Here is a 24559-nt window from a genome sequence, read left to right as displayed (position 1 = left end):
CACCAGCAGCAAGAGCAACATCATTGATATATACAGGGAAAAGAGTCATCCCGAGAATTGAACCCTGTGGCACCCCCATAGAGACTGCCAGAGGTCCGGACAACAGGCCCTTCAATTTGACACACTGAGCTATATACACCAATATACACTATTTTTTTCACTGCTCAAACCACCCAGTTTATAAACATCAAAATACACTACACATCCATATACATTATACACAGCACTATACACATTAGTACACATCAATATACACTTCACATCAATATCAAGGCAAAAGGTATGGCAATTAAGTCTGGCAGCCCAACTGAATTGCAAACGTACTGCAAATTAAGAAGTCATGTGACTAAACTAAAAATAAACTACACTATGAAACAAAGATAAATTATATAAAGAATGATAGTAAAAAGCACCTTAAATTACATTTTGGGAAAAAAAGCCAACTCGGCTCCTTCATTTATTGAATCAGATGGCTTATTCATCACAAAGTCCACTGATATTGCAAACTACTTTAATGACCGTTTCATTGGCAAGACAAACTTAGGGATGACATGCCAGCAACAAACGCTGACACTACACATCCAAGTATATAGGACCAAATTATGAAAGACAAGAATTGTGCTTTTGAATTCTGTAAAGTCAGTGTGGAAGAGGTGAAACAATTGTTGTTGTCTATCAACAATGACAAGCCACCAGGGTCTGACAATCTGGATGGAAAATTACTGAGGATAATAGCGGATGATATTGCCACTCCTATTTGCCACATCTTCAATTTAAGCCTACTAGAGAGCGTGTGCCCTCAGACCTGGAGGGAAGCGAAAGTCATTCCGCTACCTAAGAATAGTAAAGCCCCCTTTACTGGCTCAAATAGCCGACCAATCAGCCTGTTACCAACCCTGAGTAAACTTCTGGAAAAAATTGTGTTTGAGCAGTTACAACGCTATTTTACAGTAAACAAATTGACAACAGAATTTCAGCATGCTTATAGGGAAGGACACTCAACGAGCACAGCACTTACACAGATGACTGATGATTGGCTGAGAGAAATTGATGATAAAATGATTGTGGGGGCTGTCTTGTTAGACTTCAGTGCAGTTTTTGATGTTATTGATCATAGTCTGCTGCTGGAAAACGTATGTGTTATGGCTTTACACCCCCTGTTATAATGTGGATAAAGAGTTACTTGTCTAACAGAACACAGAGGGTGTTCTTTAATGCAAGCCTCTCGTATATAATCCAGTTAGAATCAGGAATTCCCCAGGGTAGCTGTTTAGGCCCCTTGCTTTTTAAAATTTTACGAATGACATGCTACTGACTGAGTAAAGCCAGAGTTTCTATTTTTGCTGATGACTCAACACTATACACGTCAGCTTCTACAGCGACTGAAATGACTGCAACACTCAACAAAGAGCTGCAGTTAGTTTCAGAGTGGGTGGCAAGGTATCCGTTAGCACTAAATATTTCTAAAACTAAAAGCATTGTATTTGGAACAAATCACTCACTAAATCCTAAACCTCAACTAAATCTTGTAATAAACAATGTGGAAATTGAGCAAGTTGAGATGACTAAACTGCTTGGAGTAACACTAGATTGTAAACTGTCATGGTCAAAACATATTGATGCAGTAGTAGCTAAGATGAGGGAGAAATCTGTCTATAATAAAGCGATGCTCTGCCTTCTTAACACTATCAACAAGGCAGGTCCTACAGGCCCTAGTTTTGTCACACCTTGACTACTGTTCAGTCATGTGGTCAGGTGCCACAAAAAACTTAGGAAAATTGTAATTGGCTCAGAACAGGGCCGCACGGCTGGCCCTTGGATGAACACAGAGCTAATATTAATAATATGCATGTCAATCTCTCCTGGCTGAAAGTGGAGGAGAGATTGACGTCATCACTACTTTTATTTATGCAAGGGGTTGACATGTTGAATGCACTGAGCTGAGCTGTCTGTCTAAACTACCGGCACACAGCTTGGACACCCATGCATACCCCACAAGACATGCCACCAGAGGTCTCTTCACAGTCCCAGAGTCCAGAACAGACTATGGGAGGCGCACAGTACTACATAGAGCCATGACTACATGGAACTCTATTCCACATCAAGTAACTGACGCAGCAGTAGAATCAGATTTTAAAAAACAGATTTTAAAAAATTGTGGGAACTGTGAAGCAACACAAACATTGGCACAGACACATTGGCCGTGACAGTGTGTTGTGAATGTTTTGTAATATTTTACAATTGTATAAACTGCCTTAATTTTGCTGGACTCCAGGAAGAGTAGCTGCTGCTTTGACAGGAACTAATGGGGATCCATAATAAATACAAATACACATCAATGTACTCTATACACATCAATGTACACTATACACATCAATGTACTCTATACACATCAATGTACTCTATACACATCAATGTACTCTATACACATCAATGTACTCTATACACATCAATGTACTCTATACACATCAATGTACACTATACACATCAATGTACACTATACACATCAATATACACCATACACATCAATATACACCATACACATCAATATACACCATACACATCAATATACACCATACACATCAATATACACCATACACATCAATGTACACCATACACATCAATGTACACCATACACATCAATGTACACCATACACATCAATGTACACCATACACATCAATGTACACCATACACATCAATATACACCATACACATCAATGTACACCATACACATCAATGTACACCATACACATCAATGTACACCATACACATCAATGTACACCATACACATCAATATACACCATACACATCAATATAGACTATACACATCAATATAGACTATACACATCTCTATGCACATCAATGTACACCATACACATCAATATAGACCGATATACACATCCATTTTCACATCCATATACAATCATAGAAAACCAACACATTCTTCAGTATACACCATACACATCAATATAGACTATACACATTCTTCAGTAAGGGTCCTCAATCAGCCTTTTGCATTGACCTAGTTTAAATGGCAGATGGACGACTGACCTAGTTTAAATGGTAGATGGACGGCTGACCTAGTTTAAATGGTAGATGGACGGCTGACCTAGTTTAAATGGCAGATGGACGACTGACCTAGTTTAAATGGTAGATGGACGACTGACCTAGTTTAAATGGCAGATGGACGGCTGACCTAGTTTAAATGGCAGATGGACGGCTGACCTAGTTTAAATGGCAAGATGGACGGCTGACCTAGTTTAAATGGCAGATGGACGGCTGACCTAGTTTAAATGGCAGATGGACGGCTGACCTAGTTTAAATGGCAAGATGGACGGCTGACCTAGTTTAAATGGCAGATGGACGGCTGACCTAGTTTAAATGGCAGATGGACGGCTGACCTTAGAACTATTTAAAATACATAGAGGGCAGTCAGTCATTAGAGGGCAGTCAGTCATTAGAGGGCAGTCAGTCATTAGAGGGCAGTCAGTCATTAGAGGGCAGTCAGTCATTAGAGGGCAGTCAGTCATTAGAGGGCAGTCAGTCATTAGAGGACAGTCAGTCATTAGAGGACAGTCAGTCATTAATTTCAGTACAGTGTTTGATGAAATATAACTGTACATCTTTAGCACCCACAAATGTCCTCAGAGGTGGTGTCTGAAGTGCAGGTGTCTCTGAAGGAACTTCCCATGGACAGCTGGATGGATCACCTGCCCTGTGCTCTATGGGACGTTCCCCTGAGGAACCTAGCTATACCAGGTAAGACACCTGGATGGATCACCAGCCCTGTGCTCTATGGGATGTTCCCCTGAGGAACCTAGCTGTACCAGGTAAGACATCTGGATGGATCACCAGCCCTGTGCTCTATGGGATGTTCCCTGAGGAACCTAGCTGTACCAGGTAAGACACCTGGATGGATCACCAGCCCTGTGTTCTATGGGACGGACAGTTCCCCCCTGAGGAACCTAGCTGTACCAGGTAAGACACCTGGATGGATCACCAGCCCTGTGTTCTATGGGACGGACGTTCCCCTGAGGAACCTAGCTGTACCAGGTAAGACATCTGGATGGATCACCAGCCCTGTGCTCTATGGGATGTTCCCCTGAGGAACCTAGCTGTACCAGGTAAGACATCTGGATGGATCACCTGCCCTGTGTTCTATGGGACGGACGTTCCCCTGAGGAACCTAGCTGTACCAGGTAAGACAGCTGGATGGATCACCTGCCCTGTGCTCTTTGGGACGTTCCCCTGAGGAACCTAGCTGTACCAGGTAAGACACCTGGATGGATCACCAGCCCTGTGTTCTATGGGACGGACGTTCCCCTGAGGAACCTAGCTGTACCAGATAAGACACCTGGATGGATCACCAGCCCTGTGTTCTATGGGACGGACGTTCCCCTGAGGAACCTAGCTGTACCAGGTAAGACAGCTGGATGGATCACCTGCCCTGTGCTCTTTGGGACGTTACCCTGAGGAACCTAGCTGTACCAGGTAAGACATCTGGATGGATCACCAGCCCTGTGCTCTATGGGATGTTCCCCTGAGGAACCTAGCTGTACCAGGTAAGACATCTGGATGGATCACCAGCCCTGTGCTCTATGGGATGTTCCCCTGAGGAACCTAGCTGTACCAGGTAAGACATCTGGATGGATCACCTGCCCTGTGTTCTATGGGACGGACGTTCCCCTGAGGAACCTAGCTGTACCAGGTAAGACAGCTGGATGGATCACCTGCCCTGTGCTCTTTGGGACGTTCCCCTGAGGAACCTAGCTGTACCAGGTAAGACACCTGGATGGATCACCAGCCCTGTGTTCTATGGGACGGACGTTCCCCTGAGGAACCTAGCTGTACCAGGTAAGACAGCTGGATGGATCACCTGCCCTGTGCTCTTTGGGACGTTCCCCTGAGGAACCTAGCTGTACCAGGTAAGACAGCTGGATGGATCACCTGCCCTGTGCTCTTTGGGACGTTCCCCTGAGGAACCTAGCTGTACCAGGTAAGACATCTGGATGGATCACCAGCCCTGTGCTCTATGGGATGTTCCCCTGAGGAACCTAGCTGTACCAGGTAAGACATCTGGATGGATCACCTGCCCTGTGTTCTATGGGACGGACGTTCCCCTGAGGAACCTAGCTGTACCAGGTAAGACACCTGGATGGATCACCAGCCCTGTGTTCTATGGGACGGACGTTCCCCTGAGGAACCTAGCTGTACCAGATAAGACACCTGGATGGATCACCAGCCCTGTGTTCTATGGGACGGACGTTCCCCTGAGGAACCTAGCTGTACCAGGTAAGACACCTGGATGGATCACCAGCCCTGTGTTCTATGGGACGGACGTTCCCCTGAGGAACCTAGCTGTACCAGATAAGACACCTGGATGGATCACCAGCCCTGTGTTCTATGGGACGGACGTTCCCCTGAGGAACCTAGCTGTACCAGGTAAGACAGCTGGATGGATCACCTACCCTGTGCTCTTTGGGACGTTACCCTGAGGAACCTAGCTGTACCAGGTAAGACATCTGGATGGATCACCAGCCCTGTGCTCTATGGGATGTTCCCCTGAGGAACCTAGCTGTACCAGGTAAGACATCTGGATGGATCACCAGCCCTGTGCTCTATGGGATGTTCCCCTGAGGAACTGGTCTACTGTATCTACTATTAATTACTTCACCATAGCTTTTAAACACATTACAGTACTGCTGTTATGCTGCATTCACAACACCACCACTTTAATCAGATGGCATTATGTCACAACATCAACACTTTAATCAGATGGCATAATGTCACCAACACTTTAATCAGATGGCATTATGTCACCAACACTTTAATCAGATGGCATTATGTCACAACATCAACACTTTAATCAGATGGCATTATGTCACAACATCAACACTTTAATCAGATGGCATTATGTCACCAACACTTTAATCAGATGGCATTATGTCATCACCATCACTTGCCATTTCCCTTGTAGGGAAGTAAGGGATTTAATGAATAATAGGCCGTCTACTGTATGTTGTAAACTGGATCCTTAGGAACTGCATCCTTAGGAGCATCATATGGGTACTAGGCTGACACATGACATTGACCATACACTTGTAATATCAGGCCCTATCTGTCTGTACCTTGATTCCCTGTTTAGGAAGCCATAATGCCATAACCTACTGTCTGGATAGGAGTGACCGCTCCCCTGTCGACCTGACCCAACCTGATTTGCTGCAGAAGCTAGACAAATACATGAAGCCCCTGATACGACCGTTTGTTTATAAATGGGCAGTTACACAGGTAGGATTTTTAACAACTGATCAGGGGTGTCAAACTACATTTCTGGAGCACAATGTGTGCAGGTTTTTAGTCCTCGCTTGCACTTTATTGATCAATTAAGATAATTGATTAGTTAGGTACTCCCCTCATCTGGTTGGCTAGGTCTTAATTGGACACACATTGAAACGAAATAATAAAAACCAGCAGATACACAGCCCTCCAGGAATTGAGTTTGACCACCCTGACCTAGATGACCAACCTTACCTAGATGACCACCCTGACCTAGATGACCACCCTGACCTAGATGACCACCCTGACCTAGATGGCATAACACTTCTGGTGCAGACTTTACACCTGCTGGCAGGACATATGGCCCTCGGTGGTGGCAGGACATCTGGCCCTCGGTGCTGGCAGGACATCTGGCCCTCGGTGCTGGCAGGACATATGACCCTCGGTGCTGGCAGGACATATGACCCTAATGCTGGCAGGACATATGGCCTGGTGCTGGCAGGACATCTGGCTCATTGAAACGGTGGTGGCAGGACATCTGGCCCTCGGTGGTGGCAGGACATCTGGCCCTCGGTGGTGGCAGGACATCTGGCCCTCGGTGGTGGCAGGACATCTGGCCCTCGGTGGTGGCAGGACATCTGGCCCTCGGTGGTGGCAGGACATCTGGCCCTCGGTGGTGGCAGGACATCTGGCCCTCGGTGGTGGCAGGACATCTGGCCCTCGGTGGTGGCAGGACATCTGGCCCTCGGTGGTGGCAGGACATCTGGCCCTCGGTGGTGGCAGGACATCTGGCCCTCGGTGGTGGCAGGACATCTGGCCCTCGGTGGTGGCAGGACATCTGGCCCTCGGTGGTGGCAGGACATCTGGCCCTCGGTGGTGGCAGGACATCTGGCCCTCGGTGGTGGCAGGACATCTGGCCCTCGGTGGTGGCAGGACATCTGGCCCTCGGTGGTGGCAGGACATCTGGCCCTCGGTGGTGGCAGGACATCTGGCCCTCGGTGGTGGCAGGACATCTGGCCCTCGGTGGTGGCAGGACATCTGGCACTCGGTGGTGGCAGGACATCTGGCCCTCGGTGGTGGTTGGGTTAATAAAGTTGTTGATCTGATCATGTTGTCGATCTGATAATAATGTTGATCTGATTAAGTTGATCTGATAATGTTGTTGATCAGATAATAATGTCAATCGCATAATGTTTATGATCGGATAATGTTGTCGATCTGAATGTTGATCTGATAATGTTGATGATCTGATAATGTTGTTGCTCTGATAATGTTGAAGATCTGATAATAATGGCGATCAGATAATGTAGATGATCTGATAATGTTGTTGCTCTGATAATGTTGATGATCTGATAATAATGTTGCTCTGATAATGTTGATGATCTGATAATAATGTTGATCTGATAATGTAGATGCTCTGATAATGTAGATGATCTGATAATGTTGTTGCTCTGATAATGTTGATGATCTGATAATAATGTCGATCTGATAATGTAGATGATCTGATAATGTTGTTGCTCTGATAATGTAGATGATCTGATAATGTAGATGATCTGAAAGTTAATCTGATAATATCCTATAGGAGGCGACAGTGAAGGAGCAGCTAGACTGTGGGGTCAGATATCTTGACCTGAGGATCGCACATCGACCCAACGACACCTCTACTGACCTGTACTTCTACCATGGAGTGTACACTACACTCACTGTAGAGGTATGATACTATGGAGTGTACACTACACTCACTGTAGAGGTATGATACTATGGAGTGTACACTACACTCACTGTAGAGGTATGATACTATGGAGTGTACACTACACTCACTGTAGAGGTATGATACTATGGAGTGTACACTACACTCACTGTAGAGGTATGATACTATGGAGTATACACTACACTCACTGTAGAGGTATGATACTATGGAGTGTACACTCACTGTAGCGGTATGATACTATGGAGTATACACTACACTCACTGTAGCGGTATGATACTATGGAGTGTACGCTACGCCAAATGTAGAGGTGTGATACTATGGAGTGTACACTATGCTAAATGTAGAGGTGTGATACTATGGAGTGTACACTATGCTAAATGTAGAGGTGTGATACTATGGAGTGTACACTATGCTAAATGTAGAGGTGTGATACTATGGAGTGTACACTACACTCACTGTAGAGGTATGATACTATGGAGAGTGTACACTCACTGTAGCGGTATGATACTATGGAGTATACACTACACTCACTGTAGCGGTATGATACTATGGAGTGTACACTATGCAAATGTAGAGGTGTGATACTATGGAGTGTACACTACACTCACTGCTAAATGTAGAGTGTGATACTATGGAGTGTACACTATGCTAAATCACTGTAGAGGTGTGATACTATGGAGTGTACACTACACTCACTGCTAAATGTAGAGGTATGATACTATGGAGTGTACACTCAAATGTAGAGGTGTGATACTATGGAGTGTACACTACAAATGTACTGTAGTGTACACTATGCTAAATGTATGATACTATGGAGTGTACACTATGCTAAATGTAGAGGTGTGATACTATGGAGTGTACACTATGCTAAATGTAGAGGTGTGATACTATGGAGTGTACACTATGCTAAATGTAGAGGTGTGATACTATGGAGTGTACACTATGCTAAATGTAGAGGTGTGATACTATGGAGTGTACACTATGCTAAATGTAGAGGAGTGATACTATGGAGTGTACACTATGCCAAATGTAGAGGTGTGATACTATGGAGTGTACACTATGCTAAATGTAGAGGAGTGATACTATGGAGTGTACACTATGCTAAATGTAGAGGTGTGATACTATGGAGTGTACACTATGCTAAATGTAGAGGTGTGATACTATGGAGTGTACACTATGCTAAATGTAGAGGTGTGATACTATGGAGTGTACACTATGCTAAATGTAGAGGTGTGATACTATGGAGTGTACACTATGCTAAATGTAGAGGTGTGATACTATGGAGTGTACACTATGCTAAATGTAGAGGTGTGATACTATGGAGTGTACACTATGCTAAATGTAGAGGTGTGATACTATGGAGTGTACACTATGCTAAATGTAGAAGTGTGATACTATGGAGTGTACACTACGCTAAATGTAGAGGTGTGATACTATGGAGTGTACACTATGCTAAATGTAGAGGTGTGATACTATGGAGTGTACACTATGCTAAATGTAGAGGTGCGATACTATGGAGTGTACACTATGCTAAATGTAGAGGTGTGATACTATGGAGTGTACACTATGCTAAATGTAGAGGTGTGAAACTATGGAGTGTACACTATGCTAAATGTAGAGGTGTGATACTATGGAGTGTACACTAAGCTAAATGTAGAGGAGTGATACTATGGAGTGTACACTATGCTAAATGTAGAGGTGTGATACTATGGAGTGTACACTATGCTAAATGTAGAGGAGTGATACTATGGACACTATGCTAAATGTAGTGTGATACTATGGAGTGTACACTACGCTAAATGTAGAGGTGTGAAACTATGGAGTGTACACTACGCTAAATGTAGAGGTGTTATACTACGGAGTGTACGCTATGCTCAATGTAGAGGTGTGATACTATGGAGTGTACATTACGCTCAATGTAGAGGTATGATACTTCCATTCTACCACAGAGTGTAGACTACATTCAATGTTAAAGGTATAATCTGTACTTCTAACATAGCAGGGAGGTTTAGTAGACATTCTGACAAGGGGCTACAGAGAGGGGTTGTACCATTTACTAGACTCCTGTTCTTATCTGACATATACAAATAGGATTTGGGATATATAATTGATTTCAGATGTTACTGAGATTGTGTTACACCAGTTGGACCGATGTCTGTTCTCCACAGACCGTTCTTCAGGAGATCAGATCCTGGCTAGATGTCCATTCTAGAGAGGTGGTTCTGCTGTCCTTCAGTCACTTCCTGGGTCTGAACCAGGACCTCCACACTGGACTTATATCCACCATCAGAACCATCTTCAACGCCAGGCTCTGTCCAACTACGGTAGGGACTGTCCAACACACCTCCAAGCACTGTCCAACTGCTGTGTCCAACTGGGACACCTCCAAGCACTGTCCAACTACGGTAGGGACACCTCCAAGCACTGTCCAACTGCTGTAGGGACACCTCCAAGCACTGTCCAACTACGGTAGGGACACCTCCAAGCACTGTCCAACTACGGTAGGGACACCTCCAAGCACTGTCCAACTATGGTAGGGACACCTCCAAGCACTGTCCAACTGCTGTAGGGACACCTCCAAGCACTGTCCAACTACTGTAGGGACACCTCCAAGCACTGTCCAACTACTGTAGGGACACCTCCAAGCACTGTCCAACTCCAACTCCTGTACTGTAGGGACACCTACAAGCACTGTCCAACTACACCTCCAAGGTAGGGTCACCTCCAAGCACTGTCCAACTACTGTAGGGACACCTCCAAGCACTGTCCAACTACTGTAGGGACACCTCCAATGTTCCCTCTAATCTTTTTTGGCAATGAGCAAATTTCAGGTCTGCTGAGCAACTTCCAGCGAGCGTTTACTATGAACACTGAGGCTGGACCCTATTTAAGTTAGTTTTAACAGTGACCAAGTAGGCTACTGTGGCTATTTGATCAGAATGTAGGCCTACCATCAGAAACAATGGAGAAAATGCATCCCATAATATTTTAACATGGAAATAGCTGTTCTGTCATTCAGCCTCTTGGAATTTCATTTGGATCCCCATTAACTGTTACAAAAGCAGCAGCTACTCTTCCTGGGGTTCACACAAAACATGACCTTATACAGAACATTAATAGACAAGAACAAGAACATAACGAGCTGCTACGCCAAGCAGTTGATCAGACCCCAGCAGGATCAACCTGTTTATCCTGTCAAACAAGGAGGTGACTGAAAATGTTTTTGTATTGTGTTGTTTGATGCACGAAACCACTTTACAAAATAAAAGCCCGCGCACATCTTAAAGGTAACATTGGAATCAAATAGAAAATCAAATGGTATTTGTCACATGCGTCGTAAATAACAGTTATAGACGAATAGTGAAAAGCTTACTTCCAGCTCCTTCCCCACAATGCAGAGAGACACACCAAAGAAAAAAATAAGAACACTAGGAAAAAATATCAATGAGTAGCAATAACTTGGCTATATCCACAGGGTACCAGGTAATAACTTGGCTATATCCACAGGGTACCAGGTAATAACTTGGCTATATACACAGGGTACCAGGTAATAACTTGGCTATATACACAGGGTACCAGGTAATAACTTGGCTATATCCACAGGGTACCAGGTAATAACTTGGCTATATACACAGGGTACCAGGTAATAACTTGGCTATATACACAGGGTACCAGGTAATAACTTGGCTATATACACAGGGTACCAGTACCAAGTTGATGTGCAGGGGTACCAGGTGTTATGACGTTTTATCATTAATGTGATGACTGCTATTTACTCTGTTTAATTATTACTCAAGTAAATTAATCACGTAACTATTAACTCATTAGGAACTTGGGGCACCACGGGAAAAGTTGTTTAAAGAGTGACTATCTCCCGACTCAAACTCTAAAGATATACAGATATCTCTTACATCAATAACAGTCACATATTAATCATTACCTTATCAGTCTCATTCTGAACATCGCATAATCCTTGGATATCAGCACAAACCCTAACCTTGGTGATGAATGAACGATACAGAAATTGGCTTAATTGTTTATTTACTAACTAACTAAATAATCACACAGAATTACATAAACACGGTATTGGTTGTATTGATTACTAACATAATGTAATGAAAAGTCTCTAGTGGACTAACCCGATATGACAGCTTGTTACACAATGGAAAGGGGGTGGGGAAAGAAAGAGGGGGAGAGAAAGAGAGTGGACTTATTGTACAATACAGTTAAAGTCGGAAGTTCAGATATACCTTAGCCAAATACATTTAAACTCCGTTTTCAAACAAAAACTCCCTGTTTTAGGTCAGTCAGGATCGCCACTTTATGTTAAGAATGTGAAATAATAGTAGAGTGATTCATTTCAGCTTTTATTTCTTTCATCACATTCCCAGTGGGTCAGAAGTTTACATACACTCAATTAGTATTTGGTAGCATTGCCTTTAAGTTGTTTAACTTGGGTCAAACGTTTCGGGTTGCCTTCCACAAGCTTCCCACAATAAGTTGGGTGATTTTTGGTTCATTCCTCCTGACAGAGCTGGTGTAACTGAATCAGGTTTGTAGGCCTCCAAGTTTGCGGACGACACAACAGTGGTAGGCTTGATTACCAACAACGACGAAACGGCCTACAGGGAGGAGGTGAGGGCCCTCGGAGTGTGGTGTCAGGAAAATAACCTCACACTCAACGTCAACAAAACTAAGGAGATGATTGTGGACTTCAGGAAACAGCAGAGGGAACACCCCCCTATCCACATCGATGGAACAGTAGTGGAGAGGGTAGCAAGTTTTAAGTTCCTCGGCATACACATCACAGACAAACTGAATTGGTCCACTGAATTGGTCCACTGAATTGGCCTCTTCAACCTCAGGAGGCTGAAGAAATTCGGCTTGTCACCACAAGCACTCACAAACTTCTACAGATGCACAATCGAGAGCATCCTGGCGGGCTGTATCACCGCCTGGTACGGCAACTGCTCCGCCCTCAACCGTAAGGCTCTCCAGAGGGTAGTGAGGTCTGCACAACGCATCACCGGGGGCAAACTACCTGCCCTCCAGGACACCTACACCACCCGATGTTACAAATCAAATCAAATTTTATTTGTCACATACACATGGTTAGCAGATGTTAATGCGAGTGTAGCGAAATGCTTGTGCTTCTAGTTCCGACAATGCAGTAATAACGAACAAGTAATCTAACTAACAATTCCCAAAAAAAAACTACTGTCTTATACACAGTGTAAGGGGATAAAGAATATGTACATAAGGATATATGAATGAGTGATGGTACAGAGCAGCATAGGCAAGATACAGTAGATGATATCGAGTACAGTATATACATATGAGATGAGTATGTAAACCAAGTGGCATAGTTAAAGTGGCTAGTGATACATGTATTACATAAGGATGCAGTCGATGATATAGAGTACAGTATCTACGTATGCATATGAGATGAATAATGTAGGGTAAGTAACATTATATAAGGTAGCATTGTTTAAAGTGGCTAGTGATATATTTACATCATTTCCCATCAATTCCCATGATTAAAGTGGCTGGAGTAGAGTCAGTGTCATTGACAGTGTGTTGGCAGTAGCCACTCAATGTTAGTGGTGGCTGTTTAACAGTCTGATGGCCTTGAGATAGAAGCTGTTTTTCAGTCTCTCGGTCCCAGCTTTGATGCACCTGTACTGACCTCGCCTTCTGGATGACAGCGGGGTGAACAGGCAGTGGCTCGGGTGGTTGATGTCCTTGATGATCTTTATGGCCTTCCTGTAGCATCGGGTGGTGTAGGTGTCCTGGAGGGCAGGTAGTTTGCCCCCGGTGATGCGTTGTGCAGACCTCACTACCCTCTGGAGAGCCTTACGGTTGAGGGCGGTGCAGTTGCCATACCAGGCGGTGATACAGCCCGCCAGGATGCTCTCGATTGTGCATCTGTAGAAGTTTGTGAGTGCTTTTGGTGACAGTCTTTCCACCCCTGGTTGCGCAATCGATATGCTGATAAAATTTAGGGAGTCTTGTTTTCAGATTAGCCTTGTTAAAATCCCCAGCTACAATGAATGCAGCCTCCGGATAAATCGTTTCCAGTTTGCAGAGAGTTAAATAAAGTTCGTTCAGAGCCATCGATGTGTCTGCTTGGGGGGATATATACGGCTGTGATTATAATCGAAGAGAATTCTCTTGGTAGATAATGCGGTCTACATTTGATTGTGAGGAATTCTAAATCAGGTGAACAGAAGGATTTGAGTTCCTGTATGTTTCTTTCATCACACCATGTCACGTTGGCCATAAGGCATACGCCCCCGCCCCTCTTCTTACCAGAAAGATGTTCGTTTCTGTCGGCGCGATGCGTGGAGAAACCCGCTGGCTGCACCGCTTCGGATTGTGTCTCTCCAGTTAGCCATGTTTCCGTGAAGCAGAGAACATTACAGTCTCTGATGTCCCTCTGGAATGCTACCCTTGCTCGGATTTCATCAACCTTGTTGTCAAGAGACTGGACATTGGCAAGAAGAATGCTAGGGAGTGGTGCACGATGTGCCCGTCTCCGGAGTCTGACCAGAAGACCGCTTCGTTTCCCTCTTTTTCTGAGTCGTTTTTTTGGGTCGCTGCATGGGAACCATTCCGTGGCACTGGTTGTAAGGCAGAACACAGGATCCGCATCGCGAAAAACATATTCTTGGTCGTACTGATGGTGAGTTGACGCTGATCTTATATTCAGTAGTTCTTCTCGGCTGTATGTAATGAAACCTAAGATGACCTGGGGTACTAGTGTAAGAAATAACACGTAAAAAACAAAAAACTGCATAGTTTCCTAGGAACGCGAAGCGAGGCGGCCATCTCTGTCGGCGCCGGAAGGCCATAAAGATCATCAAGGACATCAACCACCCGAGCCACTGCCTGTTCACCCCGCTATCATCCAGAAGGCGAGGTCAGTACAGGTGCATCAAAGCTGGGACCGAGAGACTGAAAAACAGCTTCTATCTCAAGGCCATCAGACTGTTAAACAGCCACCACTAACATTGAGTGGCTGCTGCCAACACACTGACAATGACACTGACTCAACTCCAGCCACTTTAATAATGGGAATTGATGGGAAATGATGTAAATATATCACTAGCCACTTTAAACAATGCTACCTTATGTAATGTTACTTACCCTACATTATTCATCTCATATGCATACGTATACACTGTACTCTATATCATCGACTGCATCCTTATGTAATACATGTATCACTAGCCACTTTAACTATGCCACTTTGTTTACATACTCATCTCATATGTATATACTGTGCTCAATATCATCTACTGTATCTTGCCTATGCTGCTCTGTACCATCACTCATTCATATATCCTTATGTACATATTCTTTATCCCCTTACACTGTGTATAAGACAGGAGTTTTGGAATTGTTAGTTAGATTACTTGTTGGTTATTACTGCATTGTCGGAACTAGAAGCACAAGCATTTCGCTACACTCGCATTAACATCTGCTAACCATGTGTATGTGACAAATAAAATTTGATTTGATTTGATTTGCACACGCTTTTTTAGTTCTGACCACAAATGTTCTATAGGATTGAGGTCAGGGCTTTGTTATGGCCACTCCAATACCTTGACTTTGTTGTTCTTAAGCCATTTTGCCACAATTTTGGAAGTATGCTTGTGGTCACTGTCCATGTGGAAGACCCATTTGTGACCAAGCTTTAACTTCCTGACTGATGTCTTGAGATGTTGCTTCAATATATTCACCTAATTTTCCTACCTCGTGATGCCATCTATTTTGTGAAGTGCACCAGTCCCTCCTGCAGCAAAGCACCCCCTCAACATAATGTTGCCACCCCTGTGCTTCACCGTTGGGATGGTGTTCTTTGGCTTGCAAGACTCCCTCTTTTTTGTCCAAACATAACAATGGTCATTATGGCCAAACAGTTATATTTTGTTTCATCAGACCAGAGGACATTTCTCCAAAAAGAATGATCTTTGTCCCCATATGCAGTTGCAAACCGTAGTCTGGCTTTTTTTATGGTGGTTTTGGAGCAGTGGCTTCTTCCTTGTTGAGCGGCCTTTCAGGTTATGTCGATATAGGACTTGTTTTACTGTGGATATAGATACTTTTGTACCTGTTTCCTCCAGCATCTTCATAAGATCCTTTGCAGTTGTTCTGGGATTGATTTGCATTTTTCTCACCAAAGTACGTTCATCTCTAGGAGACAGAACGCGTCTCCTTCCTGAGCAGTATGACGGCTGCGTGGTCCCATGGTGTTTATACTTGCATATTGTTGTTTGTACAGATGAACGTGGTACCTTCAGGCGTTTGTAAATTGCTCCCAAGGATGAACCAGACTTGTGGAGGTCTACAATTTTTTTTCTGAGGTCTTGGCTGATTTCTTTTGATTTTCCCATTATGTCAAGTAAAGAGGCATTGAGTTGGAAGGTAGGCCTTGAAATACATCCACAGGTGCACCTGCAATTGACTTAAATTATGTCAATTAGCCTATCAGAAGCTTCTAAAGCCATGACATAATTTTCTGGAATTTTCCAAACTGTTTAAAGGCACAGTTAACTTAGTTTATGTAAACTTCTGAACCATTGGAATTGTGACACAGTGAGTTATGAGTGAAATGATCTGTCTGTGTTGGAAAAATGACTTGTCTCAGGACGTCTACTTTGTGCATAACTGACTTTCCAAAACTATAGTTTGTTAAGAAGAAATTTGTGGAGTGGGTGAATAATGAGTTTTAATGACTACAACCTAAGTGTATGTAAACTTCCGACTTCAACTGTATATAAAATCTTGCAGAAAACCTGTACAACTTAGAAAAAAATATAAACTATTGCAACCAAGACTTAAAAAGCACAAGATGGAGGGATGTTGGAACATAACTGAAGAAATGACATAATAATAAGACAAATGTAACTTAATAAGACAAATGTAACTTAATTCAGTATAAACTAATGTATATCATTTATTATACAAGAGACGAAATTCACATTCTACAGCACACCGGCAGAGTCGTGTTTTTAAGTGTAAAACTAACATTGACTCAATAATCCATGACTTCCCGGAAATGTATACTTAAAAACTGGAAATCAACCAATCCTCCGTCGTTAACACAATGGAAAGGTCAAATTCTTCATTATCTAAATGTTGAAAGTGTGTGGGGCGACGGAGAGAAACAACATGGTGCAGTTTGACCCCATGTGGCTGAGAGCGCTGGAGATGGGGGTGTGGTCAGATGGGATGTCATGGATGTTTGTGTGCGTATGTTGTGTATTATAAAAATAATTACAAAAATTTTACAAAAAATGTTAATATATAGTGTTACCACAATGTTTCCTAGCATGGCATGAGCCATACTTTCCCATGATTCCTTTCCCTGATCCCAACATTCCCATGATCCTCTGTGTTCCAGGAAGTGGTGACGCTGAGGAACCTGTGGTCGTTGGGTTACCAGGTGATTGTCTCCTATGAGCACAGCATGGTCAGCCTCTATAGTGACCTTTGGCCTCACATCCCCTACTGGTGGGCCAACAAGTGTAAAGCCGAGGCTCTGATCGAGGAGTTCGAACACAGGAAACAACATGGCCGCCCAGGTAACCTACAGATGACCACATATTGCTATGAAATAATGTGCAGAGTAAGGATTATCTAACACTGCCAATCATTTAGAAATAGAAGTGCTGCTGTGCACTTATAGGGGCCGATGCAGACTTTAATAATATACGTCTTTCCCACGCACGCCTTTCCTACGCACGCCTTTCCTAAGCACGCCTTTCCTTTCCTACGCACGCCTTTCCTTTCCCACGCACGCCTTTCCTTTCCTACGCACGCCTTTCCCACGCACGCCTTTCCTTTCCTACGCACATCTTTCCTACGCACGCCTTTCCCACGCACGCCTTTCCTTTCCCACGCACGCTTTTCCTTTCCTACGCACGCCTTTCCTTTCCTACGCACGCCTTTCCTACGCACGCCTTTCCTTTCCCACGCACGCCTTTCCTACGCACGCCTTTCCTTTCCTACGCACGCCTTTCCTTTCCCACGCACGCCTTTCCTTTCCTACGCTCGCCTTTCCTACGCACGCCTTTCCTTTCCCTACGCACGCCTTTCCTTTCCTACGCTCGCCTTTCCTACGCACGCACGCCTTTCCTTTCCTACGCACGCCTTTCCTTTCCTACGCACGCCTTTCCTTTCCTACGCACGCCTTTCCTACGCACGCCTTTCCTTTCCTACGCTCGCCTTTCCTACGCACGCCTTTCCTTTCCCTACGCACGCCTTTCCTTTCCTACGCACTCCTTTCCTTTCCTACGCACTCCTTTCCTACGCACTCCTTTCCTACGCACGCCTTTCCTTTCCTACGCACTCCTTTCCTTTCCTACGCACTCCTTTCCTACGCACTCCTTTCCTACGCACGCCTTTCCTTTCCTACGCACTCCTTTCCTTTCCTACGCACTCCTTTCCTACGCACTCCTTTCCTACGCACGCCTTTCCTTTCCTACGCACTCCTTTCCTTTCCTACGCACTCCTTTCCTACGCACTCCTTTCCTACGCACGCCTTTCCTTTCCTACGCACGCCTTTCCTTTCCTACGCACGCCTTTCCTTTCCTACGCACGCCTTTCCTTTCCCACGCACGCCTTTCCTTTCCCACGCACGCCTTTCCTTTCCTACGCACATCTTTCCTACGCACGCCTTTCCTTTCCTACGCACATCTTTCCTACGCACGCCTTTCCTTTCCTACGCACGCCTTTCCTTTCCTACGCACGCCTTTCCTTTCCTACGCACGCCTTTCCTTTCCTACGCACGCCTTTCCTTTCCTACGGACGCCTTTCCTTTCCTACGCACTTCTGAGTATTTGGTATTCAGACTTACCTTACCTTACGTGCTCTGAATAAATGTAATTCAACCACTGAAACCCCTCCCACTTGCTGGCCAACAGATTTTCAATAGGGTTTTCAGTAGATCGTAATCTATGTTAAGCCATATTTTTTTATACCCTTTCCTTTCCTACGCTCGCCTTTCCTTTCCTACGCACGCCTTTCCTTTCCTACGCACATCTCTTCCTACGCACGCCTTTCCTTTCCTAAGCACGCCTTTCCTTTCCTACGCACATCTTTCCTACGCACGCCTTTCCTTTCCTACGCACGCCTTTCCTTTCCTACGCACATCTTTCCTACGCACGCCTTTCCTTTCCTACGCACGCCTTTCCTTTCCTACGCACGCCTTTCCTTTCCTACGCACGCCTTTCCTTTCCTACGCACGCCTTTCCTTTCCTACGCACGCCTTTCCTTTCCTACGCACGCCTTTCCTACGCACGCCTTTCCTTTCCTACGCACGCCTTTCCTTTCCTACGCACGCCTTTCCTTTCCTACGGACGCCTTTCCTTTCCTACGCACTTCTGAGTATTTGGTATTCAGACTTACCTTACCTTACGTGCTCTGAATAAATGTAATTCAACCACTGAAACCCCTCCCACTTGCTGGCCAACAGATTTTCAATAGGGTTTTCAGTAGATCGTAATCTATGTTAAGCCATATTTTTTTATACCCTTTTTCTCCCCAACTTCGTGATTTATGATCTTGTCTCATCGCTGCAACTCCCCAACGTTCTCAGGAGAGGCGAAGGTCGAGCCGTGCGTCTTCCATAACATGACCCGCCAGACCCGCTCGCTTAACCCAGAAGCCAGCTGCACCAATGTGTCAGAGGAAACACCGTTCAACTGACGAACGAAGTCAGCCTGCAGGCGCCCTGCCCACCACAAGGAGTCGCTAGAGTGCAATGAGCCAAGGAAAGCTCCCCCGGCTAGTGCCTTAGACCACTGCGTCACTATGGAAGTCTGTACCTTTTGGTTAGAATTTTGTCGATAGACTCACTTGAACACATCTATACGGCTCCCCCTATCTGAGATAGCCCTCATTCTCCACATACAACATCCGTTCTGCCAGTCACATTCTGTTAAATGTCCCCAAAGCAAATACATCCCTGGCTCGCTCGTCTTTTCAGTTCACTGCAGCTAGCGACTGGAACTAACACTCAAACTGGACAGATTTATCTCAGTCTCTTCATTCAAAGACTCAGTCATGGACACTCTTACTGACAGTTGTGGCTGCATTGCGTGATGTATTGTTGTCTCTACCTTCTTGCCCTTTGTGCTGTTTGTGCTGTTGTGCCCAATAATGTTTGTACCATGTTGTGCTGCTGCCAATTTGTGTTGCTACCATGTTGTTGTCATGTTGTGTTGCTACCATGTTGTGTTGTCATGTGTTGCTGCCTTGCTATGTTGTTGTCTTAGGTCTCTCTTTATGTAGTGTTGTCTCTCTTGTCGTGATGTGTGTTTTGTCCTATATTTATATATATTGAGAGAGCAGGGTCAGAATATTAGGGATCAATGAAAGAAAGCAATCTAAATATATGGATATTAGTTTATTTCATCACCAAACACTGACCTTGTAGACGTGTGTGGGATGTGTTGTAATGAGTGTTATTGTAACAGAATCAAACAGAACATTGATTTGGTGTTTGTTGTCAGGAGGGTTCTTTGTGACGGGCATCAACCTGACAGAGGATCTGAAGTACATCTGTTCTCACCCCACTGAGTCTCTGAAGGACCTGGTGATGTCTACCTACCCTGCCCTGCTCTCCTGGGTCAGGGGCCAGAGCCCCGGGTCCGAGTCCCACTCCCTCAACATCATAGCTGGGGACTTTGTCTCAGAGAGCCACTTCGTACCCACCGTCATCGCACTGAATCAACATTTAGTCCACTGCACTGGTCCTTGTGATGTTAGCAGAGGAAACTGACCCATCTGCTGTGTCCCAAATGACACCATATTACCTCTGTAGCCCATAGGCCTCTGGTCAAAGTCGTGTGTGTGTAGGGAATAGGGTGCCATTTGGGATGCATTATCTGACACATCTTATTGCACAGAATACCATGTTTTAACTATGCTGTAGAAGAGGATGGGACTGCAGCATGATACCATGTTTTAACTATGCTGTAGAAGAGGATGGGACTGCAGCACGATACCATGTTTTAACTATGCTGTAGAAGAGGATGGGACTGCAGCACGATACCATGTTTTAACTATGCTGTAGAAGAGGATGGGACTGCAGCATGATACCATGTTTTAACTATGCTGTAGAAGAGGATGGGACTGCAGCATGATACCATGTTTTAACTATGCTGTAGAAGAGGATGGGACTGCAGCATGATACCATGTTTTAACTATGCTGTAGAAGAGGATGGGACTGCAGCATGATACCATGTTTTAACTATGCTGTAGAAGAGGATGGGACTGCAGCATGATACCATGTTTTAACTATGCTGTAGAAGAGGATGGGACTGCAGCATGATACCATGTTTTAACTATGCTGTAGAAGAGGATGGGACTGCAGCATGATACCATGTTTTAACTATGCTGTAGAAGAGGATGGGACTGCAGCATGATACCATGTTTTAACTATGCTGTAGAAGACAATGGGACTGCAGCATGATACCATGTTTTAACTATGCTGTAGAAGAGGATGGGACTGCAGCATGATGTAATAGAACTTTGCTTGTAAAAAAAAACTTGAACAATACATTCTCATAGGATATATTTGCACAATTATATTGACGACAGTGAAATGTTTGCCTGTTGAGCTCCTCTCTTCTCTTCCTGTGTTGACCTGCTCTCTTTTTCCCCCTGATCTGCACTGATTTATTTATCTGTTTACTTTGGACTTTTGTTATCTTGTTTACTAGCCCTAACCCTAACCTTCTAACCCTCTATCCCTAACCCTCCTCTAACCTTCTAACCCTCTATCCCTAACCCTCCTCTAACCTTCTAACCCTCTATCCCTAACCCTCCTCTAACCTTCTAACCCTCTATCCCTAACCCTCCTCTAACATTCTAACCCTCTATCCCTAACCCTCCAGACCTAACCCTCTATCCCTAACCCTCCTCTAACCCTCTATCCCTAACCCCCTCTAACTCTCTAACCCTCCTAACTCTCTATAACCCTCCTCTAACTCTCTAACCCTCCTCTAACTCTTTAACCCTCCTCTAACTCTCCAACTCTTTAACCCTCCTCTAACTCTCCAACTCTTTAACCCTCTAACTCTCTAACCCCCTCTAACTCTCTAACCCCCTCTAACTCTCTAACCCCCTCTAACTCTTTAACCCCCTCTAACTCTCTAACCCCCTCTAACTCTCTAACCCCCTCTAACTCTCTAACCCCCTCTAACTCTCTAACCCTCCTCTAACTCTCCAACTCTTTAACCCTCCTCTAACTCTTTAACCCTCCTCTAACTCTCCAACCCCCTCTAACTCTCTAACCCTCCTAACTCTCTAACCCTCCTAACTCTCTAACCCTCCTAACTCTCTAACCCTCCTAACTCTCTAACCCCCCTATAACTCTAACCCTCCTCTAACTCTTTAACTCTCCTCTAACTCTCCAACTCTTTAACCGTCCTCTAACTCTTTAACCGTCCTCTAACTCTTTAACCGTCCTCTAACTCTTTAACCCTCCTCTAACTCTCCAACTCTTTAACCCTCCTCTAACTCTCTAACCCCCCTCTAACTCTCTAACCCTCCTAACTCTCTAACCCTCCTAACTCTCTAACCCCCTCTAACTCTCTAACCCTCCTAACTCTCTAACCCCCTCTAACTCTCTAACCCTCCTCTAACTCTCCAACTCTTTAACCCTCCTCTAACTCTTTAACCGTCCTCTAACTCTTTAACCCTCCTCTAACTCTCTAACCCCCCTCTAACTCTCTAACCCTCCTAACTCTCTAACCCTCCTAACTCTCTAACCCTCCTAACTCTCTAACCCCCCTATAACTCTAACCCTCCTCTAACTCTTTAACCGTCCTCTAACTCTTTAACCGTCCTCTAACTCTTTAATTCTCCTCTAACTCTCCTCTAACTCTCCTCTAACCCTCCTATAACCCTCCTATAACCCCCCTCTAAACCTCCTCTAACTCTTTAACCGTCCTCTAACTCTCCTCCAACCCTCCTCTAACCCCTCTAACTCTCCTCTAACCCTCCTCTAAACCTCCTCTAACCCTCCTCTAAACCTCCTCTAACTCTCCTCTAACTCTCCTCTAACTCTCCTCTAACTCTCCTCTAACCCTCCTCTAAACCTCCTCTAACTCTCCTCTAACTCTCCTCTAACTCTCCTCTAACTCTCCTCTAACTCTCCTCTAACTCTCCTCTAACTCTCCTCTAACTCTCCTCTAACCCCCTCTAAACCTCCTCTAACTCTCCTCTAACCCTCCTCTAAACCTCCTCTAACTCTCCTCTAACTCTCCTCTAACCCCCTCTAAACCTCCTCTAACTCTTTAACCGTCCTCTAACTCTCCTCCAACCCTCCTCTAACCCCTCTAACTCTCCTCTAACTCTCCTCCAACCCTCCTCTAACCCCTCTAACTCTCCTCTAACTCTCCTCTAACTCTCCTCTAACCCTCCTCTAACCCTCCTCTAAACCTCCTCTAACTCTCCTCTAACTCTCCTCTAACTCTCCTCTAACCCCCTCTAAACCTCCTCTAACTCTCCTCTAACTCTCCTCTAACTCTCCTCTAACTCTCCTCTAACTCTCCTCTAACTCTCCTCTAACTCTCCTCCAACCCTCCTCTAACCCCTCTAACTCTCCTCTAACCCTCCTCTAACTCTCCTCTAACTCTCCTCTAACTCTCCTCTAAACCTCCTCTAACTCCCCTCTAACTCTCCTCTAACTCTCCTCTAACTCTCCTCTAACTCTCCTCTAACTCTCCTCTAACCCCCTCTAAACCTCCTCTAACTCTCCTCTAACCCTCCTCTAAACCTCCTCTAACTCTCCTCTAACTCTCCTCTAACCCCCTCTAAACCTCCTCTAACTCTTTAACCGTCCTCTAACTCTCCTCCAACCCTCCTCTAACCCCTCTAACTCTCCTCTAACTCTCCTCCAACCCTCCTCTAACCCCTCTAACTCTCCTCTAACTCTCCTCTAACCCTCCTCTAACCCTCCTCTAAACCTCCTCTAACTCTCCTCTAACTCTCCACTAACTCTCCTCTAACTCTCCTCTAACTCTCCTCTAACCCCCTCTAAACCTCCTCTAACTCTCCTCTAACTCTCCTCTAACCCTCCTCTAAACCTCCTCTAACTCTCCTCTAACTCTCCTCTAACTCTCCTCTAACTCTCCTCTAACTCTCCTCTAACTCTCCTCTAACTCTCCTCTAACTCTCCTCTAACTCTTTAACCCTCCTAACTCTCCTCTAACTCTCCTCTAACTCTCCTCTAACCCCTCTAACTCTCCTCTAACCCTCCTCTAAACCTCCTCTAACTCTCCTCTAACCCCCTCTAAACCTCCTCTAACTCTTTAACCGTCCTCTAACTCTCCTCCAACCCTCCTCTAACCCTCCTCTAACCCTCCTCTAACCCCCTCTAACCTCCTCTAACTCTCCTCCAACCCTCCTCTAACCCTCCTCTAACCCTCCTCTAACCCCTCTAACTCTCCTCTAAACCTCCTCTAACTCTTTAACTCTCCTCTAACTCTTTAACCGTCCTCTAACTCTTTAACCCTCCTCTAACTCTCCTCTAACCCTCCTCTAACCCTCCTCTAACC

The 24559-nt window shown here is 44.9% G+C and overlaps 1 protein-coding gene across 3 annotated transcripts in view; it reads left to right on the top strand.

Annotated features, from left to right (window-relative positions):
• Positions 1–21834, top strand: part of LOC121843359 (PI-PLC X domain-containing protein 1-like) — a 32726-nt gene extending 10892 nt beyond the window's left edge. The window contains exons 2-7 of one of the 3 annotated variants that reach the window (XM_042312977.1): positions 3631–3760; positions 6147–6289; positions 7860–7988; positions 10157–10312; positions 17395–17575; positions 20507–21834. In XM_042312977.1, the coding sequence (XP_042168911.1) occupies positions 3640–3760; positions 6147–6289; positions 7860–7988; positions 10157–10312; positions 17395–17575; positions 20507–20775 (999 nt within the window). In that variant the 5' untranslated portion in view covers positions 3631–3639 and the 3' untranslated portion in view covers positions 20776–21834. Of the gene's footprint in view, positions 1–3025; positions 3761–6146; positions 6290–7859; positions 7989–10156; positions 10313–17394; positions 17576–19590; positions 20033–20506 lie in introns of those variants that run through there. The other 2 variants (XM_042312979.1, XM_042312978.1) reach the window with 2 other exon arrangements.
• The last annotated feature ends 2725 nt before the right edge of the window (positions 21835–24559 follow it).

The sequence above is a fragment of the Oncorhynchus tshawytscha genome, unplaced genomic scaffold, assembly GCF_018296145.1.
Source record: "Oncorhynchus tshawytscha isolate Ot180627B unplaced genomic scaffold, Otsh_v2.0 Un_contig_4886_pilon_pilon, whole genome shotgun sequence".
Classification (NCBI taxonomy): Eukaryota; Metazoa; Chordata; class Actinopteri; order Salmoniformes; family Salmonidae; genus Oncorhynchus; species Oncorhynchus tshawytscha.
The sequence above is the reverse complement of the archived record's forward strand: the minus strand, read 5'-3'. Positions and strand labels throughout refer to the sequence as shown.